The sequence below is a fragment of the Athene cunicularia genome, assembly GCF_003259725.1.
Source record: "Athene cunicularia isolate RWA chromosome 1 unlocalized genomic scaffold, athCun1 chr1_part2, whole genome shotgun sequence".
NCBI lineage: Eukaryota > Metazoa > Chordata > Aves > Strigiformes > Strigidae > Athene > Athene cunicularia.
In genome coordinates, this window is record NW_020799092.1 from 10,865,873 (window position 1) to 10,880,065 (window position 14,193).

General features: G+C 40.1%; 1 protein-coding gene across 10 annotated transcripts in view; it reads right to left on the reverse strand.

Annotated features, from left to right (window-relative positions):
- Positions 1-14,193, reverse strand: part of CALD1 (caldesmon 1) — a 197,056-nt gene that overhangs the window by 29,218 nt on the left and 153,645 nt on the right. For 9 of the 10 annotated variants that reach the window (XR_003397638.1, XM_026841081.1, XM_026841078.1 and 6 more), the window contains one exon: positions 1,261-1,407. Coding sequence is in view for 9 of the 10 variants with exons in the window: in XM_026841081.1 (XP_026696882.1) it covers positions 1,261-1,407 (147 nt within the window). In the remaining variant the exon portion in view is untranslated. Of the gene's footprint in view, positions 1-1,260; positions 1,408-4,457; positions 4,537-14,193 lie in introns of those variants that run through there. The other variant, XM_026841083.1, reaches the window with a different exon arrangement.

The window sequence follows — 14,193 nt, forward strand, 5'->3', positions numbered from 1 at the left end:
ACTGGAATGGTCCGTGACACTTGGAGCAGCTGAAATACAAACAGCCATGAAAAATTCATCCTCTCCCTCTGCACCCTGCAGCAGAATACTTGGAAGACTTAGCTCAGCCTGAGGCATACATGTCTTCTGCATGGTCTGCCCACCAGGCAAAATTTCTGAAGATGCTAGACAAGCAAGATAGTTTCTGACTTCACTGAACTTCTCTAGCAACAAGAAGCTACTCCTGTTCAGCACAACATCCACAGATACAGTCGATAAGGGGATAGCCTTGCAATTAAGGGTTTGGTGAGGTTGTGATTGTCTGTATAGGATCAATAATCTGTTAGAAAATGGAGAGCACAGCACCATATTTAAGACATGCTATTCAGCACCTGTAGTATCAGGACTGGATCTCACCCTCAGTCCCTGGAGGTTTTTTGTCTCCTTCAAACTCCATCTGTTTAATTCTCCTATTTACAGGTTTCTTCCCTCTTTCTAGCTTTTTTTTTTTCCTCCCTCTATTGTGAAATCAGAAATGTTGCTGGTTTCCTGTCTATATCCATTCTCCCTGTCTTTAATAGAATGCTACTTGTGCTCAGTTGATACCATAATGTTTATTTCTGGTCTCTTCTATCAATTTTGTTTATGGCTACTGGAAATCTGGATATATTATTTGTGACTATATGAAACTGAATAAACAATGGACAGACTGGAAGGCCAGCTCTGCCACTCAATTTGTGACAAGTGGTGTCTCACTCCCTAAGTTTTCTGTTGTTTATAGCTGTATGACCCTGACAATGCCAGATGACGGCTGAGGTCTAGTGCTCACACCCAGCGCCTTACAGGCAGTTTCAGCTGCAACTTGAGGACTGGGTGCCCACCAATCCCATGTACCTTGGCCCCTTGACACCATGGCCCCTATAAGCAGAACAAAAGATGTGGAGGTTTATGAGGCCAGACACAGTCATGTCTATGGCAATCTGACACCAAGATGCATCAGAGGTATTTCCCTCCATGAGCCCCTGCTGAGTTACCCTATAGAGAACCTTGAGGACACCCTGGGAAGGGGTCATGAGCTCAAACCCAGCTTCAGTGATGCTGCCACTCCACTGTGTAGACACAGCCAGTGGTGTTCCTCACAGTGTTAGGCCTTTTTCAGAGCAAGGATGGCTAAAACTGGTGTTTAAAACTTAAATAGCATACCAGGCCTCTTCAAGATACTTCTCTACTCTTGAACAAAAAATACTGTTGTCTTGTCAGGAAACAACATCAGACATTTACCAGTTCTGGGCATTAACTTCTGATTTCTCCATTACTTCTCCTGATAGATCTCCTTCTTCCTTTTGCCGCAGCCTCTCCTGTCGAGCCCGTCGGCGACGCTCTCTGGCAGCTTCTTCCTCATCGTCATCGTTTCTTTGGTAGGACAGCCTGTAACAGAGCATTAGGGATAGGAAAACAAAGGGGCTATAGTATATAGGACACTGTGACTGAAAAATTACAAAAAGCAGTTGTCCAGAGGACAGTAAGCATGGCTGCAGTGTCTGCTCCATATGCTGTTTAGAAAATATGCTATGAAGTTGAGATGCATAGTTTCAAAGCCTGGTTTTCTGTTTCAGAAATGAACTTGACAAAATAGTCACAGTGAAGGCAGCAGCCACACCACACTGTCAGTTTGCTCCTAGAAAATACCAACACCATAAAAGCCCAGCTCTGTAGCTGAGCAAACATCCTGCTAGACTGTACCATGATCCTCCCAGAATGCACACAGCGGTATTTGAGCAGGCTACTGCTGAAGCCCGCATAACTGAAATTGAACTTAGCCAAGCAGCTTTTCATCAGCCTCCTCTAAACATCACACACTGAAAATGGTGACAGTATTCTAAAGCTGAAAGACTGGAAAGCAGGGAGACACAAGTATGACAACCACTCTCAGTGGTCAGGTTCTGAGTGCCAAACATCTAACACCTACAAAACTTTTGCAATCCCAGGGCCCTGCCAGGCTAAGTCATACAGGATCGCTGCTGTGATGAAAGCCTGAGAACCCATTGTGTTAATCTAACCCAATCGATGATTACATTTAGTTTCATCCTACTTGAAAAGGGAAGACATTACAATCCTAATAATGCTGTGGTCCATTCAAATCTTTGCTGAGGTGCATTATTACTGTATGAGATAAAGGCCTGCATTCCTCTTATTTTTTGTGCAGGGAAAGTGAAATAGAAACCTAAGACATGCCAGACACAGCCAGGATATTCATTCACTTTGCTTCCAGCAGTGATCTGATGCGTAATGGTTAAGAAGTCACCCTTCCTTATGTAGTCACACATTTAAGTTAGCTGTACAGCCACGCACATAGAGAATAAAAGAGCTCTGTACCGAGTAAAAACAAGCACAGTTTAAGCTTGCATTTCAAGTAATATTTTAACACCAAAAGCAACTAAAACATTTTGCTTTAGTCATGGATTAGACTCTCTGGGTCCAAAGCCTCTCCCATCACCTTTTTCTGGTACTACTTTTCTCCTTTGCTGAAAGAAGGGTGAAAATACAGGTTTGGTGGAGATTCAATCATCCCAATTTTGCTTTAAAAATTAAAAATGACAGTTAAAAACCCAACATGGCTAAACCATTTGACAGATCTAGAACAGCATTTACATGCCCAGTGCAATGAAGGATTTGATTTACTATTTTCATGTTCCACTTCAAGAGCTTGAAACCTTTTCTTTGTGGAAACAGCTCCTTCTCAAAGAGGGTTATAACCATGGGCAGCACAGCTACAAAGGATCACAGTAGGGTTAAGAGGAAGAAAGGAAGGAGACAAATTAAAAGCACTAGAGATGATGCAAAGAAAGCAAGGAAGAACACTTCTTGTCATTTGTAAGCAATTTAAAGGGAATTTAACATTTCATTTAGGTCTAGAACAGAGAGCATATGAACACAATAATAAATCAATGGGGTCTTTAATTTCCAGAAGAAAGAGACTCTCTCTGGAATAAAACTACATTATCAAACTGATAACAGAAAGCCCACCTGTTAGTAAGATGTTCTGGCTGCAAGAAGCCTATGATCTTTTCAGCTCTGAATTCCAAACATAAGGGCACAGGAGAGGGCACACTGCTCTTAGACTATGACAGCTGGATAACGGCCACGACTGAGTCAATTCCCAGTGTCTGTACCTCAGGATTTGTCTTTGCAGTGAGACCACATGAGAATTAAGTAGTTTATCCTGCTCTCTGTGCCCCCACACAACACTCCTACACAAAAAGGAGAACAACCACTTTAAAAAGCCTTTTTAAAACCACCAGTTGCTCAGAAAACTAAAAAAGGAAAGAAAAAAAATACCCTAAGCAAAAAACTCCCACAAAATGGTACCCATTAAATAAGTCAAATGAAAACAGATACATATTTCCAGTCCTTGGACACATCACATAGATCATCTGTTAAGAAAGCTGACAATCTCTCTCAATATCCTTTTAAGTACATCCACTGCCTCACTGCATATCACAGCAATTTCCTACAGTGAGCAAGTACACCAGATATGGGCTACACCCATAAGGATCACCTTAAGAATTCAATTCTGTTCACCAGTATGGATGCATGATACATTTGCAATAATCTGGAAACGATCATATCAACAACAAACAGCAATATTTTATGTATCTGTATTGTATTTTCTTTACACTTATGTTAACACTGCTTCCCAGATTGTACTTCTACAAGCTGTTTTGCTTGCCTCAGAAATACAAGCTTGGCTGGAGTGGACCTGACTGGCTACCACAGATTGACAGCAGAGTAGGCTGAAAATGCAGGTTCAGGTTGACTATGTTAATTAACAGGCTAATGACCACAGTGTGAGCAAATTGACAGCAGGATCATTTATTAAATGATTCAGCATAGTCACCTAATTGCCACTGACTTTCCACAAGAAATTTGGTCATAGGAAAGATGATAAAAGTTAGACAAATGTCATTTCTGCCCATGAAAAAGACGCTCTTCTGACTAGTGTTCATCTCCCCATTCACTTAATCCTCATGCACTGAGTTCATTCACACTAACTCAGCTAGCATATCACTCTCTTTTCCTTAGTTAGCTAAGCAGCCTCCTCCTCCTCTGTTGCCTAGGGTGTCAAACTAATTTCACACAGAAAGTAAACCACAGGCAGACCCATGAATTCATGCACCCCCACTAGGAGTGGGAAGACTGACCCTCACTTTCCTACTGTTACACCTCTCCCTAGCTACCCATCACAAGCAAAATCAATCTGGGAGTTCTTCAGAGCTTATCTTCCACTTGCCTGCATCTTTTGACATTCTTTAGACCACAAGTAAACGAGTAATACAAAAGCATGACTCCAAGATTTCAGCTCTGTATATCAGACAGATGGAAATCCAATGATCCACACTGGTCTGTGTTTCTCCACCCTTGGAGAACAGCCTTGTTGCCCAGCATGCATACACACCCCGCAAGTAAATTAAACTAACCTTATATCCATTCGTCACCTTCTGCATAACTGTTCAAAATCTTTGCAGGCAAGTCTCCCTCTGCAGTTAGCTGTTCCAGCTATCTCAGGCAATGAAAGCACATCACAGCATGATCACCAAGAGGTATGCCAAGCCTTCTGATACGTGACACCTCTTATTAAATATTCAGATGAAAAGATGATTACTTGGAAACTGTCCTACACCTTGTTACCAAAGATAACACACTCTTGGTCTAAACATCAACTAAAATAAATTTAAAAAAAAAATAAATAGCAGAGTGTTAGCTGCCTCCCCTGTTATCTTCTCTATGTTTCTGACATGAGAAAAGTGCAACCTCTGTGTGTTATTAGTAAGTTGTTCTAGTAAAGCATTAGTGCTGAGTCTATCATACTTCCTACGCAGCACAACTCAAGTACAGGAGACTGAGTATCTGAACTATGTGAGAGGACATTTCCCACCACGCTAGGTAGGGATAACAAGTAACAACAGATGTTCTGCCCTGTTGAGCAGGTAAGACAGATTTATATCTCCAGGACTGAAATTCCAAACCTGACAAAGTCAACATCAAATCTCCTGATTGTTTGAGTAAGTCTAAAATGTTACCCTCAGACTGAATGGAGGGACTCTACAGCCTAGAGTGGAAAATAATTCTGCTGGATTGGGAATATAGATGATGAGGCCATCTGCCTCAGAACTTCTTCAGAAAGATTTGGCACCCTTTCTATTTTACATCAAGCACTGAATTTAAATAAAGTTATAACACAGTAAGAAACTTGGTAACAGCTAGGATGATTATGGGGCTGAAACCATTTCATACAATCCAGCTTCAACTGGTTCCGATTTGAAACCACAAGTCAGTTCAAACATTATCTAAGGCACTTTGGTTTTAGTTTCTTGCCCAGTACTAATACATTATTATCATTATTATTATTCTTGTCTAAATTATGATAGCACTGAAATTTCCTGAACAAGCTCAGGGGCTTTCTACAACAAGAATTTTATAAAGATAGGGGAAGATCTGGTCCCTGTTCTAAACAGTGTATATTCTGATTAAAGAGAAACTTAATTATTTGTAGCACTATCTTCCCTAGATGAATTGTAAACTACATTTTTCACAGGGGTAGGAAACCCCCCCCACACACAATGTCTAATTTAAGCTGGATCACACTACTCCATTCTAGAGGAAGCAGGGAGAAAACAACTTCTGGATCTGAGCTTTGACTCCACCCCTCAAGGGTGTCAGAAGTACGTGAAAAATTTCCAAACAGAACAAAAGCCTTTAAGACTAGATTTTTAACTTAAACAGGCAGCCCAGATTTGTCTCTTATTTCCTACATGCTTCACTGAACTGACAGTCTGTCTTTCTTTTCTCTTACTTGCAAAAACACCTTCCATTCATAGTGTTGTCCTCCCAACATGTACCTCAATTAGATGCAACTGTATCTATTCAGCATGCTCTTTCCCACACAACTTTATCTCAAAGCCTTTACATCTATTACAGATTGTTTTTCTCCATGGTCCACACCAGCAAATGAGATCATTCATCCTGTACCAAACTGCTGCACCTCCACTTGCAGCCTATCCTACTTCCAAGACCTTCACCCTTCATTACCTAACACCACAGCAGTTGAAGTGACATCTGTTGACTTAATGTATCTCCAAATTGATGGCAGATGGAGGATGTCAGTAAAACATCCTTGATGACAAATTTCACCACCAGACTCAGTCTACAGAAGATGCATTTGTTGACCTTCTGCACTCTTGGAAAGCCTTTCTATTTACCCAGGCTCTTCCTGAAAGGATGGGTGGGGCAAGGATGGACTCTTATGATGTCCACTGGGGAGTGCTCTTTGTGTCACTGCTGGTATTCAGTCCTGTTTTATTTATGATTGGATATGGTTTGATTTTTTTTTTTTATTGTTCATTTAATTTGTGTTATGATAGGCACACTTCAAAATGTGGATATAAACAACTTACTGATCTTCACCTCAAAAAAATGTAACAAATGCACATGCTTCCAGAGAATTATGCCTCTGACAAGCTTTGCGTGTCAAATGCCAGCTGTATTTCATTCATCATATCTAAAACTGTGGTGAATGGTGGGGGGCAATTGTGGGGAACACTGTTTCTTCTAATCATTCCTCCATAATTCAGTAAGAGCTGCCAGCATTCTGCTCTGACCTGCTCAAGAAGATTCATTTTTATGAGGGAACAAGCAGAATTTCAATCCAAAATGCTCATGTTTCAAAAAGATGTAGTGAGTGAAAACAGGGGATTATGCTGAAGACATACAGACATGCCACTACAGTTCTCAATCCAATGTTGTGCATGAATGCTGTTATTAACACCAATATTTTTCACATATTGCTCAATTTGACATCCACCATTTTTTTCACATTGAATGTAGGAGAGACAAGTGAATAAAATTAACCAACAGTTGGAAATTAAACCCAGGCAAATTAAGACTGGAAATGAAGCACATGTTTTTAACAGTGAGGGTGATTCAATATACAAGAAATGATGGAACATCCATCTCTTGCATCTCCACATTAAGATGGATGCATTTCTGGAAGTTATACTACAGTAAAATACCATTTCTTGGGCTCATTATAGATACAATTTGGTGAAATTCCATTATTTCTTATGTACGGTGGATTATACAGTGGCACCTGCTGGATTTACACACTACAGTCTTCCATTTACAGAAGGTTCATGTCTTCTCATTCTGCTCATAATTTATCTGTCTCACAAATATTTTTACTCTTTTCACCCACACATTCTCCAGAGCTACACAGCCTATACTCCTGAGTAGGTAAATTACCCAGATATCCACATAGTTCTCAGGGAAAAGTAAAGAGACTGACACACCTTTCAATCTATTTTCTTCTCAATTACATCATTTTTATATGGTGTGTTTCTAATATCCTTTCTTATTTTTCATAGCTCCAAAGAGTTCAAGGTTTATTATTTTTCTGCTGGGCAACCACCTATTCAACGGGTTAGCAGAAGAATGTTCTTTCTGTCAGATCTGGCACCCTTAATTTCCTACCATACCTTTAAAGCCTTTCTCCTAATTTAAACATTGATCTAAAATACCTAAAAGATAAAAATTTGTGCATTTTAACAAGTAATTTTTTGTTGCAGATGAGGAAAAATCTTTAGATTGTTTATACTGGTTAAGAATCTGGCCGTGAGATTATTATTTTGGTTGCATGAGAGAACGGTTAAGTATGGGAAAGAAAAGATCTTCTGAGAGGTACAGCTTGTGTACATTCTTCTTTGTGGTTTCTTTCCTTTTCATGTTTTTGACATTTAGTTTTTTTCACTGGTAAGGAAAGAGTAGGTACACGCATCCCTTTAACAGTTGGATTCTGAAAAACTAAGGTGCAAGAAATCCACATCAAAGAATGAAGTACGATATATGCAAGCCAGTAACTGGAAAATTACTCCATACGAACAACAAAAATACTTGGAGATTACCAAGTAATTCATGCCAAAAGTAGTTAGAGACTTCATTTAATTGATGAAGATGGCACTCACTACAGCCTCTAGCACAGATCCTGGCTTCCCCAATTACTGTTTTCTGTTGAAAATAGAAGTTGCAGTTGCATAGACACCCAGGATTTCCAATAGCTTGTATCATTTTTTGCAGTTTTCTGCTCATAACAACACTGTTGCTTTGGTTTTAGATTCAAGCCCTAAAACCTGGACCTCGTGAGTTAGAGCCAGTCTGTAATATCACTGCATCATTCTGCACAAAGGCAGAATGACTCATGCACACTCCTACTTTTTTTCTTTCCTCATGGCTGAAAACTGATGATCTGTTTCATAATATGAAATGCAAGCAGATTCTCCAACCACATTCAAATAACTGGTAAATCGCTTCTCAGCATAAATTGCATGCAGGGCCACTAACATGAAGGGTAAAAACCTTCAGCTACCGAAACAATGTCAAATTTGCCTTCGACATACATTATATTGAGATAAAAGTGCTTGTTGGAAACGTCCCAGAGAAAAGCATGTAATTCTCTCAATATGTGAAGCCTGTAATGCTCTACAGTTTTACTTCATCCACAACAGACCTGACATTGACCTGTCAGTGAGCAGTATGGTATATTTAACCTGTTTTAATTTAGAAGTTTCACATGAAAGAAAAAAAAAGTAACTGGGCAGAATACAATGATTGGCCAAGTGCCTTCTAGCTGATAACTATTACTTTTTTACTGCTTTCCTTGAAGCTTAGTGGAATTCACCCAGAAATCTGTTTCCCTGGCAGATGACAAACATACAAAAAAGTGTACAAAACAAACTTACATTTGCAAACTTTAAAAAGTGGAAGAAAAACCCAGTCACTGTGCATACCACTGTGGTTGATGTGGTTATTTGTTGACTCTGTAGCAAATTGCTTTCTACTTGCTGCCACCACCTCGTTTCTAGTGCTTTATTGCATTTAAAATCCAAAATAATTTATGCCACAGCCTTACCCAGTAATATTTCAGGCATATGACTTGAGAATAATGGGCATTTTGCCTAGCTGAGGCATAAGTAAAGACTTACAGGATTTACTCCAGAATATAAAATTCACAATTGCTACAAAGCCAAATCAGAAATTTTCTTTCTTGTGGTTTTGGGTCCCTGTATTCAATATGGCTTTCAAGGCACTTTCATACCTCAAACTGCTAGCTTACTGAATGTATACAAAGTTAAAATATAACTTTTTTATATTTCATTGTGAATAAAATTCCAGCTGACATGACTGAGAGATTTACTCAAGACAGAAGGAATTAAAAATGAAGTTAGACATGAGTATTTGTAACTTAAAAAAGCTCCCCTGTATATTGATAATAGTGGTCTTCATAGAAAATATGCAAAAGATTTGAGGAATGAAACCTACATTTTCTTAGACACCTTAGGCAAACTGATGTTTCCAATGAGTCATGCTCAAGCTACAAAGTTCTGTATTTCCCCAAAACATCTTTTAACTCATACAAAATCCATGTCATCATCTATGTATCTATCAGCGATCTTTAAATGAAGGCAAGTGAGGGAAGGAAGACATGAGGAGGACTTTTGTTATTGGGCCATTTTCTCATCCTGCATAGTCATGCCATTGAACTATGACACCGAGGCAGGGACGGACACTCCATCAGACAGCATGTAAGGAATCTGGAGCAAAAGCACACAAGGAACTCTGCAGCCTTATGGGGAGGAACCTGAACAAGAAAGAGCACAGGACCATTTTTCATGTCCCAACAGCAGTTTTTATCTCTCTACATGCTATATGCTTACATATATAAAATATAAATATTTTATCAGCAATGAATATGAGAAACAGTTCCTCTTTCTATTTAAAAATAAAAAACTCACATCACATGCAAGATGATTTTTCCACCAGAGGCTGGAGTGGAAATTGTGTTGTCATTAAGAAGTGGAATTTTTCCTTTTATTCAAGCACAATAGTTATAATTCATTTCAAGAGGATTCTGAATTACTATTGTTCTCTTTCCCTATACCTATAGTAATGGTCTGTTTTTGCCAAGTTTTCTTATGCAACCACTTTCCTTTAAATGCAAGAGTGTGCTATTATTGAACATAGCTGTATTCCTCCATCTTGGACTCCCAAAATGCAACTCAAAGTTACCGATTAAGCAGAACAGGGTCTTAGCCCTGTACCTGAAGGATACACACTGAGAGGGGTAAACTAATAAATAGGGGGTAAAATACAACAGAATCAGATTTTTTGTTAGACTGGTGTAAGTACCTTCCAGATGAATTGCACTTTTGGGTTTCTTATACTTGGGATGACGGTACAATAGCAACTTCAACATTTTTTATGCCAAGCTTTTTAGAGCATCCCAGTGTGTCTTCCTAACTGTTCAATTCTGAGGGCAGCAATAGCAAAAAGCGAACATTCCAGACAAGCCTTGCTACTATAAATACAACCTCAGCTAGGTGAGCTAAAACCAGAATTAGAGAACGTGGTGCTGAGCAAACAGACTGCCTCCACCCTAGCATAGCTACAGCAGTGACAGAAACAAGGGATATTTTAGCAACATTTCGCTATAGAGACAAAGGCAAAAAGACTGGATAGAAGGAGAATTGGCTTTCACTCTTCCCTGCTCAGTGTCTAGATTAGACCTGTAACTGCAGCCAGTAATGTTTTCTGAAGGAGGCAATGTTTTCTGACTACAAATGGTCTGAACTCGCTATTTTTATTGCTCAATTCATCGAAAGTATGGGTGTTAGCATTAAACCCCAGCTCTGTGAAGTGTCAAAACCCCTTTGTATTTCCCAGGGGATTAGTAATTGTAACTAAATGGCTATTGCCCAGAGCCAGACTGAAGATGTCTGCTGGCACTTTCAGAAATGCAGTAAAGACTATGCCGCACAAAGTACAAGGCATGTATTTGCACACATGGAGCCTGGAAAAATAATTTTACCAGATAATCATTCAGATAATCATAAAATAATCTTTTTTTCATTCACTATTCCCAACAAAATATGCAAGAAGAGGACACAGCCCTAACACACTGCAGCAGACTAAATATTGAAATAAATGCTGCCAACAGGAAGGCAGCTGAAAAGTAAGAGCAGAATACGCACCAAAACAGAGTGGACTGTGAAGCCTTATGCTAATGGAAATAAACCACTTTAGGGGGAATACGGCATTACAAATACATTCAGTGCTACAACATATGGTGAATGGGGAAAAAAAAATAATGAAAATCAGATGTCTCAAAGTTTTCTAGTACCGATTCCCCATGCACACAACTCGTGGATGCTGTGCAGGTGCAGATTTGGTTTCAAGGGAAATTCATGGCTGTTCACTTTTAACATGGACAAACATTTGTCTATTTCTCAGGTGTTTCAGAAACCTACTGTCAACAGCCAAGGTGATTAGGAAATATTTTCAGTGAGACAGTGGAGAAATTATGAATGCAGATCCTGTCATTTGCTAACAGGATTAGGGGCAGATACATTCCATGCATCTCTCCAAAAGCTGTTCCCAACATATCTTTCACCTTCATGAAAGGTAAAAAACCCTTCAATAAAACAGGCCCGTACAGATATGCAAGGTCACGTACAGCACTTTGAACTGCAGACTTATGTTACAATGATTTGCAGACATCGTATAACAGCACTGTGCAATTTAAACAGCTGGAAGTTTGAAATGCAGCCATTGCAACTACACCCACATAAACACAATGAAATACCCTGGCTTTATCCTTTCAATTAGTTTTCCCTTAGATGTGCATGTTCCCCCTACACTGCTCCACTGTGATCCTTATTCCAGAAGTTACTCATAAGGAACTACCAAACAACTCAGGCACTGTAAAATACTGGAGAAAGTATGTGGAAAACTGAGTTTATGAAAGCTGATCGGTCACACTGAAAATACAAATCTAAAAGCCAATGTTCTTTAAAAAGGGTAAAAAACTTTTCACAGAAACCTAGCATCCAACAAAAACCTCTCACATTTTGAAGATTCAGTAACAAATTATCTACAAGTTATTCACAGAAAATGCCCAGATAAAAACTAGGAAATAGAAGAAAACAATTTGCTTGCCCTAGAATTCCCCATGGTCTGTGGACTTCCAAGGGGACATACATACACAGCTGTTAGAGGCATAAGGCTCCTAACACAGAAAAACTGCCCTGTGGAGATACTGCGCCAGAGTAAGGGGCTTTTCTGCAATATACAGCATGTTTCCAAACCACAGCAATTATTATGGTGCGTGGGTTTTTTTTTTTATTTCATTCTGGAATAGCAGTTCCATACAGGGAACCAGTCTGTAATACCCGTTGCAAAATGCTTTATACTGTAGCATCCTCACACAGGTGAGCTCTGCATGGACAATGAGTGGTAGTGCCAGTTATAAATTCACAGCAAGTTACTGATCAGGTTCTGTTGGTTCTTTGGCAAATCTTCCACTGTCAAACAGCCATCCTCTGTCCTGACTGGTCAGCCTTCCCTCAGCCCCTTTTGTGCTTCAAGTTCATCAGATACAAACTCTTGCCTCAAGCTTTCAGACCTTGTTCCACCTCCAGCCTGTCCAACAAGCAACATACATTCACACTCCTCCTGCATTGGCACCGGGGTTACAGGAGAGGGTGAGCAGCACTAACCTGGGCTGGACCTATGAGCTCTGGGTTGCTTCCAGATAGCAATGAGTGTGCCCACGTTGGATAGCACAGCATTGCTTTGTGTTGTGATTGTCCTTGCCTCTGAACACAACCAAAGCACTGGTCCACAAAGCATCTGTTTGATGCCACACAACATAAACTTTCTTTTAGCTGTATTTCATCATACTGCTAAAAGAAATGGCAGGTGAGTCCAAGGCAGCAAAGGCAAAGAAGCAAAGCAGATGGGACTATATAAGAGAGGAGTATGACCAACAGTAGAAGGAAAGTGAGAGGAGGTGGACAACAAGGTGAGGAGGATAATGAAGGGCTGCTGTGGTAAGAAAGTGATATGGTTAATGGGAACAGACTGCAAGTGCATGCAAAAGAGAGGCTAATTCCAAATGTGAGAGGAGACAAGAGATGATAAGTTTCCATCAACAAGAAGCAAAGCCTTTTTACAGATTCAACCAACATTTTTAAAGATGATAACTGAAAAATTCATCATTAGATGCATACACACAAATGTTTAAGGCACCGCTTCTGGTATAATCCATTACATTCCAGAAGTGAATGCAGACCAATGGGTATTTTCCCCACATTTTTATATTAATACTTGGAACTTGCTAGCTTCTTTCCATCAAAAGATCTCAATGTGCTTCACAAATGTTAATTAATCCTTGCAACCCCTTCTGACTTCTACGTGGTGGGTATTGTTACTACTATAATGCCAATTAATGGAATGGAAAACAGACACATTGAAGAACGCACTTCTTTTACCGTAAACCTCGTTCCAGATAAGATTTTCACTTTGCCTGCACTACTTCATACCTGCTTCAAAACCTGACGAAGCTACCAGCAGCTTTTCCAGCAACTTCCAAAGGGAGTTGTTGCAGGTACATGGACTCTCTCCTTCCAGGCCCATCTCTAACAGCTGCACTGTGCTGACTTCCATCACTGTGCCTGAAAGTGTGTGAAAGCCAGCCTGAAAGTGTGTGAAAGCCACTGGCAGAATTGATTATTCTGAGATGTTTTTTGCTGGCATACTGAACAAAGAGACATCCTCCCCTGAACTCTTTCTGAGCAAGTGATAGCCTGCCTCTCCTCTGTATAATGCCTTCTGTTACTAGGTCCTTCCAAATCAGCAGTTTACATTTTAAAGAGTTGTGCCTGCTGGGAAATGGGAAAGGAAGGGCAAAAAGCTAGTTTAACCCAGGGGATCTTGCAGCACTGTCACTGAGAAAGCACCTCAGGTTCTGCACAGGGGTCAGCATGTGTCAACACAGCCTGGCATCTTTTTGAAGCACTGGGCTGTAAACTGAGATATGCTTAAGTGCCTGAAAGCATGAAAAATGGGGTGCATCGTCCTTACCCTACAGCTGGGAAACAAGGAGTTAGCTTGCTGCCAAGCCCTTCTGCTTTCCAAGTGTCAACAGGTATAGAAAGCCAACTTGGTGAAGTAGAGCTTCCAAAAGGTGACTGAGAAAAAACCAGCAGTACAACAGAGAGATCTTAGTCCTACTGAAACTGTAGCAGACATCACATGGGAAGGTTTCTGTGCACTACTGCACCCTCTCCAGTCCCACAATGTAGATGGGACTGACCTGAATGTCAG